The sequence below is a fragment of the Talpa occidentalis genome, unplaced genomic scaffold (genome assembly GCF_014898055.3).
Source record: "Talpa occidentalis isolate TD23 unplaced genomic scaffold, MPIMG_talOcc4v2.1 talOcc4.3, whole genome shotgun sequence".
NCBI classification, from domain to species: Eukaryota; Metazoa; Chordata; class Mammalia; order Eulipotyphla; family Talpidae; genus Talpa; species Talpa occidentalis.
Window position 1 is genome coordinate 21980855 of NW_023603184.1, and position 21830 is coordinate 22002684.

Genomic DNA, 21830 nt, shown 5'->3' on the forward strand with positions numbered 1-21830 from the left:
AAAACAATTAACTCTAGCATAATGTTAATATATTAATATATTAACTACATTATATATAATAACTATAGAATAATGTTGAAATGATGAATATATAAAAATTAAAGATGATTTCTCAGACAACAGTTCATGTAAGAACATTTTTTCCAAGTATGTTACTCTCCCTACATTCAGAAAATTTAAAGTAATAGCTAAACTTAACTTTTTACTAATATTTAGTTTTTGTTTGCATATATTTTACTGAAAATATTCAAGTAATTATAACACTTCTCAGACTTAGAGAAATATAAGGAAAACATAAGAACCATTCCCCAGTACAATGTATTTCTTCCTTCTCCCCTTGACAGAAGGAAGGATAGATTGATGGATAGATAGATGACAGATAGATAGATAGATAGATACATACATACATACATACATACACAGATGGATAGATGGATGGATGCATGGATGGACAGAGGATGAATGGATGGATGATAGGAAGATGACTATAAGTAGTGTTGCTGAATAGTCTTGTACACAACTTTTTTTTTCTTTTTCTTTTTTTAAAGATTTACTTATCTATGCGTACAAGAACTGGGGTGTAGGCCAGAGGTGCAATGGGTGAGAGGATTCACAACAGACAGAGTGGGGAGCAGAATAGGCAGATCTACTGAAATACACCGCTGAAGAGAGCAGCAGGCGGCAGGAGAGGTCTGCGCGCCAGGAGGGTGGCCGAGATCGAACCGGCGCTGCAGAGGCTGCAGGCAGCTTCGCAACCCAGTGCTCAACCACAGCACCACCGGGGAGGCCCCTTGTACACATCTTTTGATGGACATATACATGTTTTTTCTGTTGGATTTATATTTAAAATTATAATACTAACATCAAGCAATATTAACTTATAAATTTCTCAAAGATTCAACTTTCCATGTTTTCTCTAATTCCCTACTTTCTAAATTGTAAAGAACTAAGTGTTCTCTCTATACATTTAAAACATCTTAATGATATCTTTAACTATTAGCATAGTCATTTAATTGATTGGTCTCTCTGCTTCTAATATCGTTTTTTTAATGCAAATGTATCCTGACTGCTAAAGTTTATTATTTGTTCATCCACTCATGTAAACATTTGCTCATGTGTTATTTTATTCATTTTTTAAAAAAATATTTTATCGTGGTAAGAACATTTAACATGATTATTACCCTCTTAACAACTTTCAAGTCTACTGTACATTATTGTTTGCTACAATACATTATATTGTACAACAGATCTCTACAGTTAATTCATCTTCCTCTTGAAACTTCATATGCACTTACAATTAACTCCCCTTCCCAGCCCCAACAACCTCCATTCCAATTTGACTCTATAAATTTGAGTATTTTTAGATACCTCTAATAAATGGAATCATGAAATATTTCTCTGTATCTGCCTGCCATATTTCACAGAGCATAATGTCTTCATGGTTTATCCATCTTGTTACATATTGCACAATTTTCTTATTTTTTTTTAATTTATTTTTATACAAGAACTGGGGTACAGGCCAGAAGTGCAGGAGGGTGAGAGAATTCACTAGAGACAGAGTGGGGAGCAGAACAGGTGGATCTACTGAAATATGTTGCTGAGGGGAGCAGCGGGCAAGGCAGGAGAGGTCTGCCGCGCCATGTGGGTATCTCCCTGGTCAGCTGGGAGTTGAACCCATGCTGCAGAGGCTGTGATCAGCTTTACAGCGCTGCATTCAACCTGCTGAGCCATGGGGGAGGCCCCGATTTTCTTATTTTTAAGGATGAATAGTATATTCATTTTGTGTGTATGTGTACAAGTTTCTTTATCAATTCATCTGTCAATCTGTCAATGGACATTTAGGTTGTTTCTATTATCTTGCTCATTGTGGATAATAAGGGACTACCCATGCTCCATTGTCCAGCCTTTAAGTGTACATATTTTTGTTTGCTAAAGAGTGTTTTTAACTCTATTCTTTCCTAGTCTCCCAAATTTTGAGACATCTTTAAGAAGCCTTTAGGCCTCTCTTGCTGAGTTACTTTTCCAAAAATGTTCTCCTAAATGATGGTAGAAACAAATTTATGCCACTTCTTATTCCCAAATGAGATGAAATACTGGGACATTTCCAGAATTAAGGGGAATTCTGATACATGTGAAGGATTATTAACATACGAGTTAAATATATAAGGAGTTTAAAAATTTATATCTCAGTTGAGCAAATGGTTAATAGAGAGCTTTCTGGACCAAAGACTAGTAATAAAGACCACTGATGTAGATTTCTATCAGTGTATGGATACTAGCAGACACAATGACATAAAATCACTTTTGGTACATTAGGTGTGTCATCTGAATATGTTGTTCAGATGGGCCATTTAACAAATAACATGGAGAAAAGTTTTTTTTTTTTAATGTGGCTATTTACTCACCCCAAATTCCCATGAATATTGCAAAGAACACTGTTGACTCATTATCAAATAAATGGGAGAACTGTAAAAACAATAATAACATTGCAAAGAGTACTTAGTATCAATTACAAAAGGAGGGAAATTCCAATTCTTTTCAGCATATCAGTATACATACATACCTTTGAAGCCAAACATGTAGTATTTAATCTCCAATAATCACACACTAGATCACAGAGTGGGCACATGATAATCTGACCTCCAACTTCAGGGTCACAGATTTCATTGCTGCAAAGGGAATAGAATTTATTTTTAAAGGGAATAAAAATGTTATTTTTAAAGTGATGTGTGTTTGGGTGAAAATGCAAAGCTGTTCTTATTGGCCTAACTGTACAGCTCATCAGAAGGGGTAATGAAGCAGAGATTTCCATAGGAGATCAAGTCATGCTTGAGTAACAGACGCTGCAGAGTTGGTGGTTAAAAACTGATTTTCTATAAAGCACTATGTGAGAGGAAGCTCTGAATTTGGGTCTTTTTTAGAAGTATCAATGCTGAACTGAATTTGGGTCTTTTTTAGAAGTATCAATTATCTGCTGATATGCAGAGACATTCTGAAGCAAATGCCAGGGAAGAAGTTGCAACAGTTGCTCTTACCTGCTTAAGTTTCTATTCATTGAAAATAAACCATAAATAAAGCAAGCTAAGCCAACCACAGCGGCAAAGGAGAGCATTTCCGTGTAAAATCCAAGGAAGACAAAATAGATGCCAATTTTTTCTCCATAATAATTCCTATGAAAGAGGGCAATAATTAGAATTATAGGTAGAATGATATAGCCTAGAGATTCTCAGTATTATATCCAGACAAGTCTGCATAGTAATATTATCTCCATTGCATTCTAGCTATGTAATTTTGGTAAAGTTTTACTAACCTCTCTAAACTTTATTTTCCATATCACAAAATGTAAGATGATGCTTTTCTACCGAATTGGTGTAAAAATTAACAAAAGAAAATGTAAGCAGGAAATCAATGGAGCAGAAGTTGTTTATTTTTAAAATAATAAGGTAGATGGAAAAATGGTGTTAAATTTGAAAGAGAAATAAATGCTCTTCAAATATTTTATTTATCCATTTTTTAATTGAAGTAACATTGGCATGCCCCCATTAGGTAGCATCACCTGTGTGCACCCACCACCAACTCACCCATATTCCACCGCCATAGACCACTGTGATTCCTTTCCTCTTTGTTCTTACCTCTGCTTTCCACCTAGATCCCTCCCTTCTTGATGCTTCAGTTCTGTAATCAGCTATTAAGGATTAGTTTTCATTTTGTCTTTATCTGACTCTTAGTTGAGTTACTTTATATTCCACATATTTGTGACAACGAAATATTACTGAGTGATCAAAAAAGACACTCATGCCACTTGCAGCAACATGGAGCTTGAAGGGATATTGTTAAGTGAAATTAGCCAGAATGAGAATTAAGTGTTTTGAAATAACTACAGAGCATTCTGCACTGTTTAGCTGCTGGCCTGTACACCAGATCTTGCATGCATAAATAAATAAATCTTTAAAAAAAATACACATTGTCTTTACAGCTCTCTGAGATGAAAACACACACACACACAGAGCACAATCTTTCTGTCATCTTCTAAATTGCTGGACTCAGAAAAACTGAACTAAATTAATACATATTATGTGCTAAATGCTAGCCCCTCTGCTATATAGATACACATACCTCATCTGATTATCAAATAACCCTATAAAGAAAGTACTATTGCTATTCTCATTTCACAGGTGAGTCTCATAGAGATTAACTTTTTGTTTGTTTTTATTTCATTTTTTTTATTGAGGTAACATGGGTTTACAACACTGTATATGTTTCAGAAGTATAGGGTCACACCTCTTTAGGAGGTTAAGTAACTTGACCAAGTTGGTATACCATCTAAGAGGAAGGACTTGGATTTGATCCCAGAATTCCTAGACATCAAGGTCCATCGTCTGAACCAGTGAACAATCTCTGCATAGTACTTAAGAACATTTTGTAAACAGCACGCTATCATGTCTAGAATAGTTAGAACACTGGTAAGGATTACAATGTAATGGGTGAAATGGTAAAAAGAGTGGAGGGGCGGAGGGGCCTCCCTGGTGGTGCAAGGGGTTAAGCACCCCACTACCAAGCTATCCGCAGCCTCTGCAGCATGAGTTAGATCCCCAGCCAGCCAGGGAGCAACCCACATGGCGCTGCAGACCTCTCCTGACTCACCCACTGCTCCCCTCAGCAGTGTACTTCGGTCAATCTGCCTATTCTGCTCCCCACTCTGTCTCTGGTGAATACTCTCACCCCCTTCCCCTGCATCTCTGGCCTGTACCCCAGCTCTTGTATGTATAAATAAATAAATATTTTAAAAAAGAGTGTAATATGATATCATTGTAAATAAAAATCTTATCATCAAGCTTTAATAGGTGCAATCGTATCTAATACTTACCTAATCAAATTTAAAGGCTGCTCCTTATAAAAATAGGAAAGACTAGCCCAATTCTGGGAAAGTGTATATCTTTCATTGACAGGATTAGGAGGTTCTGAAGGCTTCCAATATTGACCCTGTAGAGATTTAAGAACAAAGTACTTCAAAAGAATGAAATAACTGGGCCTCCCCGGTGGCTCAGCAGTTGAGCGCTGGGTTGTGAAGCAGCCTCTGCAGTGCCGGTTCTATCCCCGGCTGATCCCCGACCACAGGCGAGGGTGCCACATGGCGTGCAGACCTGTCCTGCCGCCCGCTGCTCCCCTCAGCAGTGTATTTCGTCATTCTGCCTGTTCTCTTCCCCGTTCTAGCTCTGGTGAATTCTCTCACCTTCCCACGCTTCTGATTGTACCCAGTGCTTGTATAAATAAATAAATAAATCTTAAAAGAAAAAAGAATGAAATAACTGAGTGCTGCTTTTATAAATGGTGTTATAAGTTAGTGAAAAGTTTAGTGGAAAAGGCTAATGTTCTTTTTTACTTTTAGATTTGGGTTTCCATTTCATATTTCTTTGATGTGAAGTTGTTTACTAAAATCTACAATAAACTATAATAACTGCAATTTATTTTTAAACACTTGAACCCAGTTAAAAGTTAATGTTGGAAACTGACTCAATTTAAGCTATTCCTTTCACATGAAAAGCCCTTTCTTTGCTACTCAAATTCCATAATAATATTCATGGTACAGAGATTCATCTAACCATCTCACTGGGGAAGATTTTAGAAATAGGCTAACACTTTTATATTATAGTTGGAAAAATTAAATTCCAACAAACTTAAGTAAATGATCCGATATTCACACTGCTACAGCAGGATTCTCCACCAGGGATCCTGTCTTGTCCTCACCATATCCTTCACTGATGTCCATTTCCCAAAGAACTTAAATATATATTACAAACTTTAGCACTTAAGAGACTCAGTCTCGTGTCATCATAATTTCTTTCTTCATTATCAAGTGCAGACTAACTTATTAACATCCCTTCAGAACCTAGCACAGTGCTTTCTCCTCACAACTATTCAACATATTCTTTTCAACTGTGAATTGTTGAAGATAACGTTAAATATATATGCATTTAGAATTAAAAACAGGGCCTCCCTGATGGCACAGGGGTTAAAGACAGAGCTGTCAAGCTATCACCAGCCACTGCAGCACAAGTTCAATCCCTGGCCGGCCAGGGAGTTATTCACATGGTGAGGCAGACCTCGCCTATCTTGCCCACTGCTCCCTTCAGCAGTGTATTTCAGTAGATCTGCCTGTTCTGCTCCCCACTCTTTCTGATGAATCCTCTCACCCCTCCCTCCTCCCTCCCCACCCCACACCTCTGGCTTACACCCCAGTTCTTGTATGCATACATAAATAAATCTTTTAAAAAATAATTAAAAACATGCAGAAATCTGTAAGATAAGGTGTAAGACTTTATATCATCTAGATCTCAACATTTTTCTTGTTCTGTAGCTATTCCTATGGAATCTTGAGAAACGAAATAGAAAAAAATGGAAAAAAAAGGCAGCTTATTTGGGTATCTTAAAAAGTAATTCTTTAAAGCACATATGGGAAATTCAGTATCTATATTTGCATTCAGGAAAATAAACAGAAAGACAATAAAAAAATTCACTAATTTTACCTACCTCTAACAACAGCTCAGTAATACAAATTTTCTAGCGAGCATGAAGGAATCTTTTGGAAGTCCAGACATAAGAACTAAAATTGCTAGTGACCAAGGATAATAGTTTGGCTTTATGGGCTAATACTAAAGGGAGAATTAATGTTTTAAAAACAAACAAACAAAAATCCTCAGTCTTAAAACAAAAACAAAAACAAAAACAAAAACAAGCTCTATGAAGAAAGATCTCTCCATTTTATCAAATTAAATTCCCCTGGCATTATTTAGGATCCACGGTCCCCTAGAAGTTCTTTTGCCCCAAGGAAAAAATGAGGGAGGGGTGGGTTAGGATGGTGGGAAGGAGATTATTTCTCTAACACAAGCTAAATACACTTGAATTAATACTCATGTTGAAAATTGCCACTTTCTTTGTTCAATTCTTCTGCACTCTTGTGGGAAATATCAAAGATATAATCAGCTAACCAGTGTTGAAATGACCTAGAGTCAATTATCACGGTCTTCAATAAATACTGACAGAGAAAAGGTGGCACAACAGTTCAAGACCAGGGAAAGAGAAAGTTTGGATTTGGACTTTTGGAAACTATTTCAGCATCATTACTGTAAAAAGCAAGTGCAGTGATTTAGGTGCTACTTATTTAAATGGGAACACTTGGTTCTCCTACAGTATAATAAACACGTTTCTTGCAAAGAGAGCACATCATCAAAAAGTATTTTATTCTTATAGAAGAACAAAACTGGAACAAAATAAATGAAAATTCCAAATGATAACTAAAGTATTCTACAAATGTTCAGTAATATGATGTCAGTACTGCCAACTGTGGAACTGAAACACTAAAAACTTTGGCTATCCAAAAGGAAAGGTTCCCCTCAGAAATCCCCAGAACTCAGGCTATCTTAGTTGTCCCATTAAGTTTTCATGTTTGGCTAAGTGTGTGTTATAGAAAATTTCACTTTTGTGTTAAACTTATAAAGGTTATTTTTGTGCAGTGATCCACCAACCCCAAAGAATCCTTCTTCTGAATGTCATTACCTGTCTGAATCTTTCTTATGAACTGAAATCTTCAGTTTGTTTGGCAGCTGTACACAATCCTTATTTTCCCAAATTCCTAGGCTGTAAGCTTGGAAACCTGGTTCTATTCTCATAATGCTTAACAGATTGCTTTATATATAATTAAAACCAATTATGCATTTGATGAATAAATATATGGACACAAGCAATTTAAGTCTTTTTTTAGCTTCAAAACTTAAAGAAATGAGGAAAGATCTGGTGACTTAAGGTAAAATTTCCAGATACTATATCCTAAATTGTTCTTTTAATATAACTGCCATTTTCAAAATCGATGATAAAGAAAATTTACATGAAAATGTACTTTTTTAAAAAAAGATTTTATTCATTTATTTATACAAGCACTGGGGTACAGTCAGAAGCGGGGGAGGGTGAGAGAATTCAGGAGAGCCAGAGCGGGGAGCAGAACAGGCAGACTGATGAAGTACACTGCTGGGGGGAGCAGTGGGCGGCAGGAGAGGTCTGCGTGCCATGTGGGACCCTTGTCTGGCAGCCAGGGATCGAACTGGCGCTGCAGAGGCTGCGGGCAGCTTCACAACCCAATGCTCAACCACTGCACCACCGGGGAGGCCCCATGAAAATGTACTTTTAAACATGAATTTCCACTCATGTGAAAACATATTAACTATATGTTTCAGCATTGTTGGCACAGTTCTTAGCTCAGAAAAGGGGTCTATGGGGGTTTTCCCAAAGAGAGAGAATTAGTAATCTATCATAAAGAAGAAAGCAAATAGAAGTATCTTCCAACAAGGGAAACTCTGAAAGTGGGAGAGGGAAAGTGGATTCAGTATTTCAAAATCAAGTTTATACTTACATCATGGAGTGGATACGCAGATGAATAAGTGTTAGAACTTAGTAGTCTTTCAATCCCAAATCTTTTCTTCCCATCTTCCATGCCAAAAGGACACCGTGAGAGAATATAATAAACCTATCAGGTAAGTATAAAGAGACACACATCACAGAACTTTATACATTGCACATTTTTTAAAATACCAATTTAAATTACAATGAATAAAGATACTGGAACTGATTACCGAAGGCACCTTCCCTTTGTTGTTTAGGAAAAGATGTAGAGAGTAGGATTGTGTGGAGTTTGAAGGTGCTTTATTTAGGTCCTGGGTAAGGACACTTTCTAATTCTCTCATTAAGTGGTGAGCAGGAATGAATCATAATTTTTCTCCCATCCCAAGCTTCTCTGGGAGTCCGTTGGTCAGAATTTCTACTATAATCAGGATTTGGAGATGGAATCTATTATCAATGCTATCAACAGTGCAGTTAGGAGTGCAGTTAGGAGAATGTGGAGTAGAATTGATATTTGGAGTAGAATTGATACTGGTATTTTGCCATCTTGTCTTTAATAATTCAATTAATTACTCTGTGTAAGATCTTTTTCTGCAATCTGAATTTATTAACTCAAGGGTGTCCAATGTCTACCTTGCAAGTTATATTGTTATACTGGGTTTGTGCTCTGTGTGATTTGAACTTCGGTGTCCTCTACTTTTATATTTCTTTCAATTCAATCCATCTGTTTTTTGTCTTCCAACAACTTTCTGCTTTCTGATGTTGAATTTGGTTTATTGAACTGTTTTAGATACATTTCCCTCCACCCCTTTTTATATTTCATTTAAGGAATTGTTGTTAGAGTGACTGTTGTCCTTGAATCATTATTATCTAATCTGTTTGCTCATTTTGAAGGCAGTTTAATATTTCATCTTGGTAAATAAATGATAAATTATGCAAGGTAGTTTTATTTATTTATTTATTACTATTTTTTACAACATTGTTCATTTTTAAACAATATTTGTTTTCCCCCACCCCCTCAGGTGTAGTCCCCATATAATTTCCTTCACCCCAAATGCCCAAAAATAGATGACTGGATCAAGAAGATGTGGTACATATACACAATGGAATATTACTCAGCAATCAAAAAGATAAACACATGCAATTTGCAGCAACATGGATGGAGCTGGAAGGGATTATGCCCAGCGAAATAAGCCAGAAAGAAAAAGAAAAATACCGGATGGTCTCACTCATAGCAGGAATCTAGAAAACCTAAATAAGGGGCCAGGAAAAAGGATAACTACAAGAAAGAAAAAATCAAAATCAACAAACAACTATAAACCAGAGACACACTATGGGGGGCAGGGAAAGGTGGGATTGGGGTCATAATAAGGGGGGTGCTATTGTATGGAGAATATAAAAATCAATAAATTAAAAAAAATCACACACAAAACAAGAATTTCCTTCATCAGTGCACCCGTGCACCATCACCTCAGTTCCCCATGCTCCTCCCTCCCTCCCTCTACTTCCTCTCCCTCCTCCCCTGCAGGATGTCTCTGATTTATAATTGTCTGTTTTTGCCTTGTTGTGTTTTGTACTGTTATTATTTTTTTACACTGATATCTTATTTGGTGCCCCTATATTCCTGTGATAAGTGAAACCATCGGATATTTTTCTTTTTCCTTCAGGCTTATTTCACTGAGCATAATTCCATCTAGCTCCATCCATGTTGCTGTGAATCTTTTTTGATTGCTGAGTAATATTCCATTGTGTATATATACCACATCTGCTTGATCCAGTCATCTATTTTTGGGCATTTGGGTTGTTTCTAGGTTTTACCTATTGTAAATAGTGCTATGCAAGGTAGTTTTAATTTTTACAAATAATGTGATAATATTGACCGTATTATATACTTTGGATTATTTCTTTAGAAAAGTTCCACCAAAATAAGAACTCAGTTTGAGATTGTTAGCAAAATGGATAATTTTACTCTATGAGATATTAAGACTAAGAATAGAGTTAATGGCAATAAATAAATACAGAATATTATTTTCAAATAACACAAATCCAGACTTAAGAAAGAATTTATTTGAAAATATTATTGCAGAGGGTAGGGAGGACATTGCAATAGGGAAATCTGCGAATATATGAAAAATCAGGCTTTACTTTTTTTAGGAAGAAATAAGCCAATTTTAGGGAATGTCTTTCCTTGTGTCAAGAATGGTTATTCTATATGCCAGTGTTGGCTCAGGTAGAGGGTGTGCCACAGCTTAGGGTCTTGTAGTTAAGAAAGAAGTTTAACTAAGGTTTGACTGATAGAGCTAACAAGTACTTTGTTTTGAAGGATCAATAAGAAAAGTACAATGAACAAACCATTCATAAAACAAAGATGGGGGATGTGGAAGACTGTGTCTGACCTTTATTACTATAAAGTAATAACAAATGGAAGAAATTGTAAGGATAAGTACTGCAATTCCCTTGTGCCAAAAGGAAAACAGACTTTCTCTAACTCCTTTTTCATTATTTCCTTTAGAGAATTTGTCATAGATTCTTTCAGTGGCTCAAATGGACTTTGAAGCCTGATCAATACCATAAAATACTTATAAAAATTGATGCAGAAACACCGTGCAGACACAGTATTGCACATCGACACTTCTAAGAGGATACACAGGCACAAGTCCCTTACTCAAAAAGATGTGCTCAAAGGGTTTCTCAACCTACAATTCTGTTTCTTGACGAGGATGGGAAGAAGCTGTTCTTGTCTTCAATGAGGAAGAGTTCCTGCCGATGTCTGCTGAATTGGGCAGTAAAATAATCTGGTTTAGGATACTTCACATTCCTTGGTAGCTTCACAGGGTCAAGCACATATTTAAAGGGCATGTTCCGGACTCGGGGAATATCACTCTCTTTAATAGGCATTTTCATTCCCAGCACTTCAGCGTAAGTAACTAATACCTCCCAAGGGGCATGGATCTTGACAAAATAAGTTCTTCCATCTTCAGAGTTCTGAATAAAAAAAGGAAAAATAACAGAAGAAATAGTGATCTTAAGGAGACAAAATTTTATAAAATCTCAAACAAATTAAAAAGGTCATAGCCCTGCCAGTTTATTGAAAATTTTCAGTAAACTTTTAAGACCAAATGCTCAAAATATGTATGTGTGTGTGTATGTGTGTTATGTTTGTGTGTGTGTGTGACAGAGACATATTTTCACTAGCCTGAAGTTTACAGATACCTTTGTGGTTCTTATCAATCTCTTACTTTGTTATCAACTATGACTCAGAACTGTGCTAAGAGTAGATGAGGGATACATAGAAAGCATAAGACAGACTCGCTGCCCTGGACCCAGAGGAAGAACTTTAGGTAATAAGGGTTCATTACACAGCATAATTGTCAAGATTATTAAGTAATGCATGGTGTGGTAATACATATTTATTAGTTTGGTAACAGCAGAGATAAATAACAGCCGTAGAAGGATAGTATTAGAGTTTTATGGACAAAATGGGATTGGAAATAGATCTTATTAAATATTTGAAGGAAATTCTAGAAAAACAGTAAATGGTAGGAGAATTTGAAATGAAAAAAAATGAAAAAGAATTTGACATATTCATGAGCATTAAAAATACCTTGACTTAAATAGCCAGCTGTGCTGTAAAACAGGTTAGTTAGTTAGGGTGTTGGACTTAACAGGCAGTATTCTAAATGTCTTCTATTTATGAAAATAAGCCATGTCTTCAATTTATCTGTATCCCAAATACAATTATAAGTCTATTTTAAAGCCCTCCATTCAACATCTCATATTCAGAGCACTGGCCAACTTACTGGAAGGCCACTGGCCTTGCCATCCCCATGGTACATTTCTGTAGCCAGAGGTACTGAATGCTACCACACACATAGCTGGCCCATCACAGGCCAGAGCGGGACAAACCAACATTTATTTTTATATTTTTAATTTTTATTTTTTTACAACATTATTCATTTTTAAACAATATTTGCTACCCCTACCTCAGTTGTAGTCCCCATATAACCAACATTTAAATTAACAATTCCTTTACCATTTTGTCTTCAATTTCCAACTCAAGACCTGTTTTTCTGAGATTTTGTTCAAACTCTTTTCTTCTTTCCTATGGAAAACAAAGCAATAGAATTATGTAGAACACGTTCATTTGCCTGGTGACCAACAGACTTGTTGTGCAGTGACTGTGCCATCAGATGGTCCTCCGCCTCCGCCCTGGTTGCCTGTGAAGGTCCTCTCTGTAACACCTTCATCTTAATGCCATGTCCTGCTTTTCATCTGTATTAGAATTCATCTGTATTACATCTAACAATCTAATACATCTAGGAATAATTTCCAAGAAATGTGCAGTACCTCTATCTTAAACCTGCATAAAACTGCATTGAATAACATTAAAAATAGACTTGATAAACAGAGACAGATCATATTCCTAATTGGAAAGTGTTGCAGTTATTAGAAATAATAAGTTCTAGGGGAGTGAAATGTTGAGTTAGAGACTAAAATAATGAACAAAAGAGGCTAAAATGCCAAAATAATCATACATGTAACCTTTGAGATTATCAATAATTTATAAATAAGTATGGGTGGAAAGAGTGACAGTGAAATAGGTCCTAAAGTTGTTGAGATGAGGGAGAACAATTGGGTATATATGTTTATACACATGTATTAATGTACTAATTTATTATTTAAAATATCTAATATTTACAGAGTATTCATTATGCTCTAGTCACTTTTCTAGGCATGTGTATATTCAGTCATGAACAAGATAAATGCCTTAGTCTTAGGAACTTGATTTATGGTACTGGGCACAGTAAACAAGTAAAAAAAGAATAAGCACGTCCAGAATGTGACATGTTATAATGAAAGTTAAGATAAGGAACAGATTTAATGTGAAGACCAAGATAAAATATATATCATACATTTTCAAAATAAAACTTGCATAGAAAGATAAACATTATATTCCTACACACACCTCAAATTTTGAAGGTCACATTTAATATCTAAATGTGAGCTATATAAAAAATATACTATTTGAAAGTAGAAAAACAGTTCATATCCAAAATGTTCAAAACATGAAATTGACTTTACACATCCACTGACTTTATACTTCCATTCTCAGACTGTCTATTTTGCAGTTTTCTCAATTCAGTGTCAGTTTTTAAAAACATTTTAGAGGCCTCTGACTTTTACAGTGTAATTCCATGGGAATATATCAAACATGTGAAACAATAGAACGTGCTTCTTTTTACTATTTCCTTTTTTCTCAGGTAGGTACTTACTGACTTTACATCTGTTTCCTTCTTTAGGTCATCAACATAGGAAAGCACAAAATCAATCTGCCTTATTCCGTCTCGGAAGAAGATAGAATCTTTGCTTTGTTCATCTTTTTTAAACTGCAGGAAACATAAATGACACAACTTTAATCTACAGTTTTACTTCCAAATGACAAAAAAAAAAAAAAAACAAAAAAACTGAACGGGATTAATGCAATCCAGTTTCCATTCAATTTTTTTTTCAGCCCTAAAATGATAAATTAAGACAAATAACCAATATTTTCATCAAAGAAGATTTTGCTGTTTTAGAAAGTGAAATTCCATAAAGGACATATACACTAAACAGTAAAGATTCAAGACAAATTAAGTATACAAACTACATGCACATGCAACAAGAATGCTGCAGTTATACCAAAATATAAAACGAGTATGTATATACATTGATCCCACAATGTATATCAGAGAGAAACTTGTTATCTTCATTACATGACATTCCAATTATTAGTAGTAGAACAAATATTCATGGTCTACATAACACTTTGGAGGTAGAATTAATTGTAGACCAATTAATGAATCTCTCATTAAGAAAATGAACTTATACTTAATACTTATACTATGTTTTCATGAAATTGTCACTTCTAATTCAACTTTGAAGGGTTAAAATAAAATCAAGGTGCAGATAAAAATTTGAAGCTGATAGCTTGCCAGCTGACTTTGCTACAACTAAATTCTCATGCAAATTTCCATTCAACATCAATTTCCTAGGTGAGCCAAAATCATACCTTTGTTTAACATTTGTATTATATTCTCAGCATATATTCAAACTTAAAATTCCACTCAGCATATACTCCAACTTAAAATTCAACTATCACATATTGTATAGTTTCTTATCCTCCTCTTTTAAAACTGTGAATACACTAGAAATCTTCAAAAACACGGAAGTTCATATTTGACTGATTTGGTCTTCTTCATAGTTTATATGTGATTTAATACTTGGAATAGCCCACATATAATAATTAGAATGATACAAATAAATATTTCAGTGGATGTCAGCGATGTCTGTAAACCAGTGATGCAGTTATAATACATCCAACTTTCTAATAGCCCTAATTAGCTTGTGAATGGGGGAACTGTATACCATAATTTTCATAGTTGAAATTTATATTCATTTGTGAGTGAGTTTTTTTTTTATGATACTCTAAAATATGTTTCAACCAAGTCAGGCCAAGCAGACCATCCATAGTAAGGAATGGATATAGATCAGTCATACACAAACATAACAAAAATCTCATGTGTGATGTTGTCTGTGAATACAGAAACTACATTTTATCTATGAATGCATAGCTGATGTGTCTCAGAAAGTAGTAGCTCCCAATGCACAGAAGTGGGTGAGAAAATGGGTAAAGAAACAAAACAATAAGGGAGTCTGAATATTAAGTATCAAAACATATTAGCTAAAATGTTATATCACATTTCCTCAGCTATCTCCCTTTTCCTAAAAGTAAGAAAATTTAATCTCAAACTGTCATCATGTTGTGTTTTGATTACAAATCACTTAAAAGAAGAACACAGAAGAAAAAATTATATGACCTATACAATCATCACAGTATTTATCAGATCTTATAAAATTCATCAAAACTTGTATTATATACCTCCTTTCTACAGAAGGCCAAAGGCTACCTAGAAATACCCAAACTTCTACCATTATGCAGGACTTTAACTATAAACCACACATTTTTTTTAAACACAAAGACACCATTGGTAGCCTTGAGGCTCATACCTTAGGACTATTAACAAAATGTGTTGAATCCAAGGGGGGCAGAAACCTGATTAATTTTGGTACATTTAATTGAATACTATTAAAACATTTCATTCCTTTGTCTTGTTCAAGACATGACCATATTTTGCAGTATGTGTGTTTGTGTTTATATTTGATTTATTCTTAGAAGTACCTATTTACCATAAAGTAAAATTATGTGGCTTTTCTTTGAATGACAAAGTTACTCTGAGGTTCACAGACTTTTATTACTGGTGGGGATTCATAGACCTCTGAAATTTTATATAAAGAGTGTGTGTACGTGTGTGTGTGTGTGCATGCATGTGTGTGTGTGTGAAAGAAGTTCCATAGCTTTAATCAGATCCAAAAAAGATTAAGGATCACCATTCTAAAACCTCAATTGTCTGAGCAATAGGAACCAGTGACAAAGTCCCACCCACCCCCTAAATCAGTATTGTTTCTTGGAATGAAAGTAACTCAGGCTATCACTGCAGGCATCCAGAGCATAAGCAGCATCATTCCGCACTGGTTTTACCATAAGACGCCGCCTCAGGAACAAATTGTACCGCTTTGCAGGCTGTGAAGTAATCAATAGACAGTTAGCAAATCCTCCCCACATTAAAGGAAAGATTGCACAAAACCAGACAACCAAACAAACAAACGCCATTATGATCACTTCTAGGTGTGTGTGTGTGTTGTGTGTGTTGTGCATGGTGTGTGATTTTAAAGTTGAAGGAGGGTGGGAGCTGTTAACAAGAAGGAATGAAGCATGACAGAATAAAAAAAAAAATGAAAGGGGGGGGAAATGAAAACTTCATAATAAATCTCCCTAAGTCCTTTATACAGTAATATCCCTCCAATGTTGATGAGAATGAATATAATCCACAACCTCTGCTAGGTATGTACCCAAAGAATATAAAACCCTAATACAAAAAAGACTTGTGTACTTCTAGTTTCATAGGAGCATTGTCCACTATTGCCAAATCAGTAGAGAAATGCAAATTAGTATAAACATTATGAGTCTCTTCACATACTTCCAGAGGAAAAATAACATATCAGGGGTGAAACAGCTAAAGAAAACTTTTTGAAGTAATGGAAATCTATATCTTCATTGCAGTATTTTTTTTAAAGATTTATTTATTTATGCATACAAGAACTAGCGTACAGGCCAGAGATGCAGAGAGTGCGAGGATTCACCAGAGACAGAGTGGGGAACAGAACAGGTGGAATGACTGAAATACAGTGCTGAGGGGAGCAGCAGGCAAGACAGGAGAGGTCTGCTGTGCCATGTAGGTGGCTCCCTAGCTGGCCGAGGACTGAACTCGTGATGCAGAGGCTGCGGATTGCTTCATAGTGCTGTGCTTAATCCCTTGTACCACCAGGAAGGCCTGTTGTATTTTTTAAAAACTCATCAAACTGTACACTTAAATTGGATGCATTTCGTTGTATGTAATGTATAAACAATAAAGTTGGTAATTCTTTAAAAGTTTTTGGTTTGCACACTTAGAAGGATGGATTGTGTATAGCTGAGATATACAAGAATTCAGTAGAACGCTTTTGTTTTTGAGGATGAAAACAATTACATTTTAAACATATTAATCTTCAGATGTCTTTAGATATCCAAATGCACATGATGGGAAATCACTTGGATATTTCAGTTTGAAATTCAGGAGTGATATCTATTCTATTGATAGAAACTTAAAGAGTTTCAGTAAGAGCTGACAGCATGTTAATGCTACTTAAGACCATGAAACTGGATGAAATGAGATCACTAGGAGACTGAATTAAATTGTGCTGAGCTCCAGCACAATCTAAATATATACAAAGATCAATTAGAAGTACCATGCTGTATATACTGATTGTTTCTGGTCCAATTATTCAAAGGTAATTTCTGATTGATTTGTACCTATACCATATAAATCATTAACATATTTGTAATATCATCCCTGAAGTTAACCAGATCCACACTCCTTCAAAAACTGTTAATGTCATGTTTGTTGTTATTAAATCATGCCTGTAGTATTGCCTTTCCAATTCCCATTCCTTCGTTAAACTCTAATACTTATCCCAAACACAAATGGTACTCCCTTAGAAATCAGTACACTTAGGTATAATTTTCTCTATTTCATTTAAATGTTTTAGTGTCCTATGCTAGTAATTTAACTAGCAATTTAGGTACTCAATCAAATCCACTCTTAACTATTTTAAATAAAGTGTTAAATTATGTTAATTATTCTATATTTATTATATCACTAATAGTGTAGTGGTGGGAACCACAAAATTCCATTTTTTTCAAAATGAAAATGTCCACTGATAACCTGTTGGATTTTTGTCTTGGCAAATCTTTTTCACACCTGCTATTTTCTTATGAGGATGACTGTTTCATATATATATATATATATATATATATATATATATATATATATATATTATTAAGGAATTCCTTTACTACTGGCTTCCCACAATGATTGAATGGAGGGAAAAGAATAAGTGATTTCCTTCTTGGGGTTGAATTCAGGAAGACTGTAGCAAACTGAAGGGGAATTTGGCAATATATGTCAAAATTATAATTGCCTTTACTCTTTGCTACAGAAATCATATTTATAAAGATATGAATGACTCCACTCAATTGTCTATCAATAAAGGGACCATATTAATATACTAAGTTAATCCCCACAATGGAATATGAAACTTATACGCATATAGATTTAACTGTTCATGATATGTCCTTAAGTCAAAATCAAGGAACAGACCAGTATATGCAGTATAAACCCACAATCCCACAATCTTCATTGTAGAACACTAACACACTCACATACAACACAACACACACACACACACACACACACACACACACAGAGGGAAGACAAAAGAACACACTGGAAAAATAAACCAAATTACTACAGTATGATTAAGAGGAAAATGAGTTGTTTGTTTCATAGTTTTAACCAAAAATAAGTTTACTTTTTGAAGTTTACTTAATGAAGTCTAAACTTTGGTGCTCTCCCTTGTACAACCCAAGAACTTAGGAGGGATTCCAGCAGTGTATTCTCATGTCAAATATTTTTGTAAGATTTTATTTATTTATTTTTTTTTAAATAATAAATTTTATTTTTATATTCCCCCATACAATTGCAAACGCCCCATTCTGACTCCAATCCTTCCCCTCCCGCCCCCCCACCCCCCAAAAAGTGTCTCTGGTTCATAGTTTTTTGTTGATTTTGATTTTCACTTTCTTATATTCATTTTCCTGGTCCATATTTAAGTTTTCTAGATTCCTGCTATGAGTGAGACCATCCGGTATTTTTCTTTTTCTTTTTGGCTTATTTCGCTGAGCATGATCCCTTCCAGCGCCATCCATGTTGCTGCAAATTGCATGTGTTTATCTTTTTTGAATGCTGAGTAATATTCCATGGTGTATATGTACCACATCTTCTTGATCCAGTCATCTATTTTTGGGCATTTGGGTTGTTTCCAAAGCTTAGCTATTGTAAACAGTGCTGCTATAAACATAGGGGTGCAGGTGCTCTTTGGAATGGATGTTTCTGTGTCCTTTGGGTAAATACCTAGGAGTGGAATTGCTGGATCATATGGAAGCTCTATGTTTAGTAGGTCCAGAAATCTCCACACAGCTCTCCATAGTGGTTGGACCAGTTTGCACTCCCACCAACAGTGCAGAAGAGTTCCTTTTTCTCCACATCCTCGCCAACATTTGTTGTTGCTAGTTTTTTTAATATGTGCCTTTCTCACTGGTGTGAGATGGTATCTCATGGTAGTTTTGATTTGCATTTCCCTGATTACAAGTGATGTTGAACATTTTTTCATATGTCTGTTGGCCATTTGCATTTCCTCTTCAGAGAAGTTTCTTTTTAGCTCTTCTGCCCATTTTTTGACTGGGTTATTTTCTTTGTTGTTGCTGAGTCTCATCAGCTCTTTGCAGATTTTTGTGATCAGTCCTTTATCATTAGTGTTGGGTGCAAAAATGTTCTCCCAGTTGGTGGGGTTTCTCTTTGTTTTTGTTATTGTCTCTTTTGCTGTGCAGAAGCTCTTTAATTTGATGTAGTCCCAGCTGTTTATCTTTGCCTTCACTATCACTGCTTTGGGTGATGTGACTGTAAAGATGTCTTTGATGTGCAAATCACGTAGTGTTTCGCCTATATTTCCTTCTATGTATTTTATGGTTTCAGGTCTTATGTCTAGTTCTTTAATCCATTTTGAGTTGATTTTTGTGTATGGTGTGAGGTAGTGGTCAAGCTTCATTCTTTTGCATGTAGCGACCCAGTTTTCCCAGCACCATTTATTGAACAAACTTTCTTTGCTCCAATGCATAGTCTTTGATCCTTTGTCAAAGATTAGTTGACCATAAATCTGTGGGTTTATTTCTGGATTTTCTATTCGATTCCATTGGTCTGTATGTCTGTTCTTTGTGCCAATACCATGCAGTTTTGATGATTATGGCTTTGTAGTATAGTTTGAAGTCTGGGAGTGTGATGCCTCCATTTCCTTCTTTTTTTTTTCAGTAGAGCTTTGGCTATTCGGGGTTTTTGGTGATTCCATATGAATTTCATCAATAATTGTTCTATTTCTTTGAAGAATGCCATTGAGATTTTGATTGGAATAGCATTGAATCTGTATATTGCTTTTGGTCGGATGGCCATTTTAATAATGTTTATTCTTCCAATCCATGAGCAGGGGATGTCTTTCCATTTCTTTGTGTCTTCTTCTATTTCTTTTAACAGTGTTTTATAGTTTTCTTTGTATAGGTCCTTTACCTCTTTTGTTAGATTTATTCCCAAATATTTGATTTTTTTTGTTTCAATAATAAAAGGGATGGTTTTTTTGATTTCTTCTTCTTCAGATTTATTGTTTGTGTATAGGAAGGCTACTGACTTTTGCGTGTTGATTTTGTATCCTGCCACTTTACTGAATTGATTGATGAGTTGAATTAGTTTTTCTGTGGAGATTTTGGGGTTCTCTATGTAGATTATCATATCATCTGCAAATAGAGATAGTTTGACTTCTTCTTTTCCTATTTGGATTCCTTGGATGTCTTTCTCTTGTCTTATTGCTCTGGCTAGGACTTCCAGTATTATATTGAAAAGCAGTGGTGAGAGTGGACATCCTTGTCTTGTTCCAGATCTTAATGGAATTGCTTTCAGCTTTTCACCATTGAGAATGATACTGGCTGTTGGCTTGTCATAGATGACCTTTATGATGTTGAGGTATGTTCCTTGTATCCCAAGAATTTCAAGGGCTTTTATCATGAATGGGTGTTGCACTTTGTCGAAAGCTTTCTCAGCATCTATTGATATTATCATATGGTTTTTTTTTTTTTTTTTTTTTTTTTATACATTTTATTGTTATATTCCCCATACAATTGCAGCCCCCCCATTCTGACCCCAATCCCTCCCCTCCCGCCCCCGCCCCCCTAAAAGTGTCTCTGGTTCATAGTTTTTTGTTGATTTTGATTTTCACTTTCTTATAGTTATTCATTTTCCTGGTCCCTTATTTAAGTTTTCTAGATTCCTGCTATGAGTGAGACCATCCGTATTTTTCTTTTTCTTTTTGGCTTATTTCGCTGAGCATGATCCCTTCCAGCGCCATCCATGTTGCTGCAAATTGCATGTGTTTATCTTTTTTGAATGCTGAGTAATATTCCATGGTATATATGTACCACATCTTCTTGATCCAGGCATCTATTTTTGGGCATTTGGGTTGTTTCCAAAGCTTAGCTATTGTAAACAGTGCTGCTATAAACATAGGGGTGCAGGTGTTCTTTGGAATTGATGTTTCTGTGTCCTTTGGGTAAATACCTAGGAGTGGAATTGCTGGATCATATGGAAGCTCTATGTTTAGTAGGTCCAGAAATCTCCACACAGCTCTCCACAGTGGTTGGACCAGTTTGCACTCCCACCTTATATTTCTTTTTGTTGATGTGTTGGATAACATTGATTGATTTTCGGATGTTAAACCATCCTTGTGCCCCTGGAATGAATCCAACTTGGTCGTGGTGAATTATCTTATGGATACATTGTTGGATTCTGATAGCTAAAATTTTATTGAGGATTTTTGCATCAGTGTTCATTAGGGAGATTGGCCTATAGTTTTCCTTTTTTGTGTTGTCCTTATTCAGTTTTGGTATTAGTATAATATTGGCTTCATAGAACGTGTTTGGTATTGTCCCTTCCTTCTCAATTTTTTGGAAGAGTTTGTGAAGGATAGGCACTAATTCGTCTCTGAATGTTTGGTAGAATTCATTTGTAAATCCATCAGGTCTTGGGCTTTTGTTTTTGGGGAGGTTTTTGATTACCATTTCAATTTCACTAATTGTAATTGGTCTGTTTAGGTGTTCTATTTCTTCTTTATCTAGCTTTGGGTGATTGTAGAGTTGT

The 21830-nt window shown here is 35.4% G+C and overlaps 1 protein-coding gene across 1 annotated transcript in view; it reads right to left on the reverse strand.

Moving 5' to 3' along the window:
- ANO5 (anoctamin 5) overlaps positions 1 to 21830 on the reverse strand; it is a 56920-nt gene that overhangs the window by 16980 nt on the left and 18110 nt on the right. Inside the window, exons 4-11 of the mRNA XM_037522583.2 lie at positions 13668 to 13781; positions 12428 to 12496; positions 11095 to 11379; positions 8408 to 8521; positions 4868 to 4983; positions 3036 to 3170; positions 2564 to 2669; positions 2406 to 2466 (exon numbers count right to left, since the gene is read on the reverse strand). Of these exons, the coding sequence (XP_037378480.1) occupies positions 2406 to 2466; positions 2564 to 2669; positions 3036 to 3170; positions 4868 to 4983; positions 8408 to 8521; positions 11095 to 11379; positions 12428 to 12496; positions 13668 to 13781 (1000 nt within the window). The remainder of the gene's footprint in view (positions 1 to 2405; positions 2467 to 2563; positions 2670 to 3035; positions 3171 to 4867; positions 4984 to 8407; positions 8522 to 11094; positions 11380 to 12427; positions 12497 to 13667; positions 13782 to 21830) is intronic.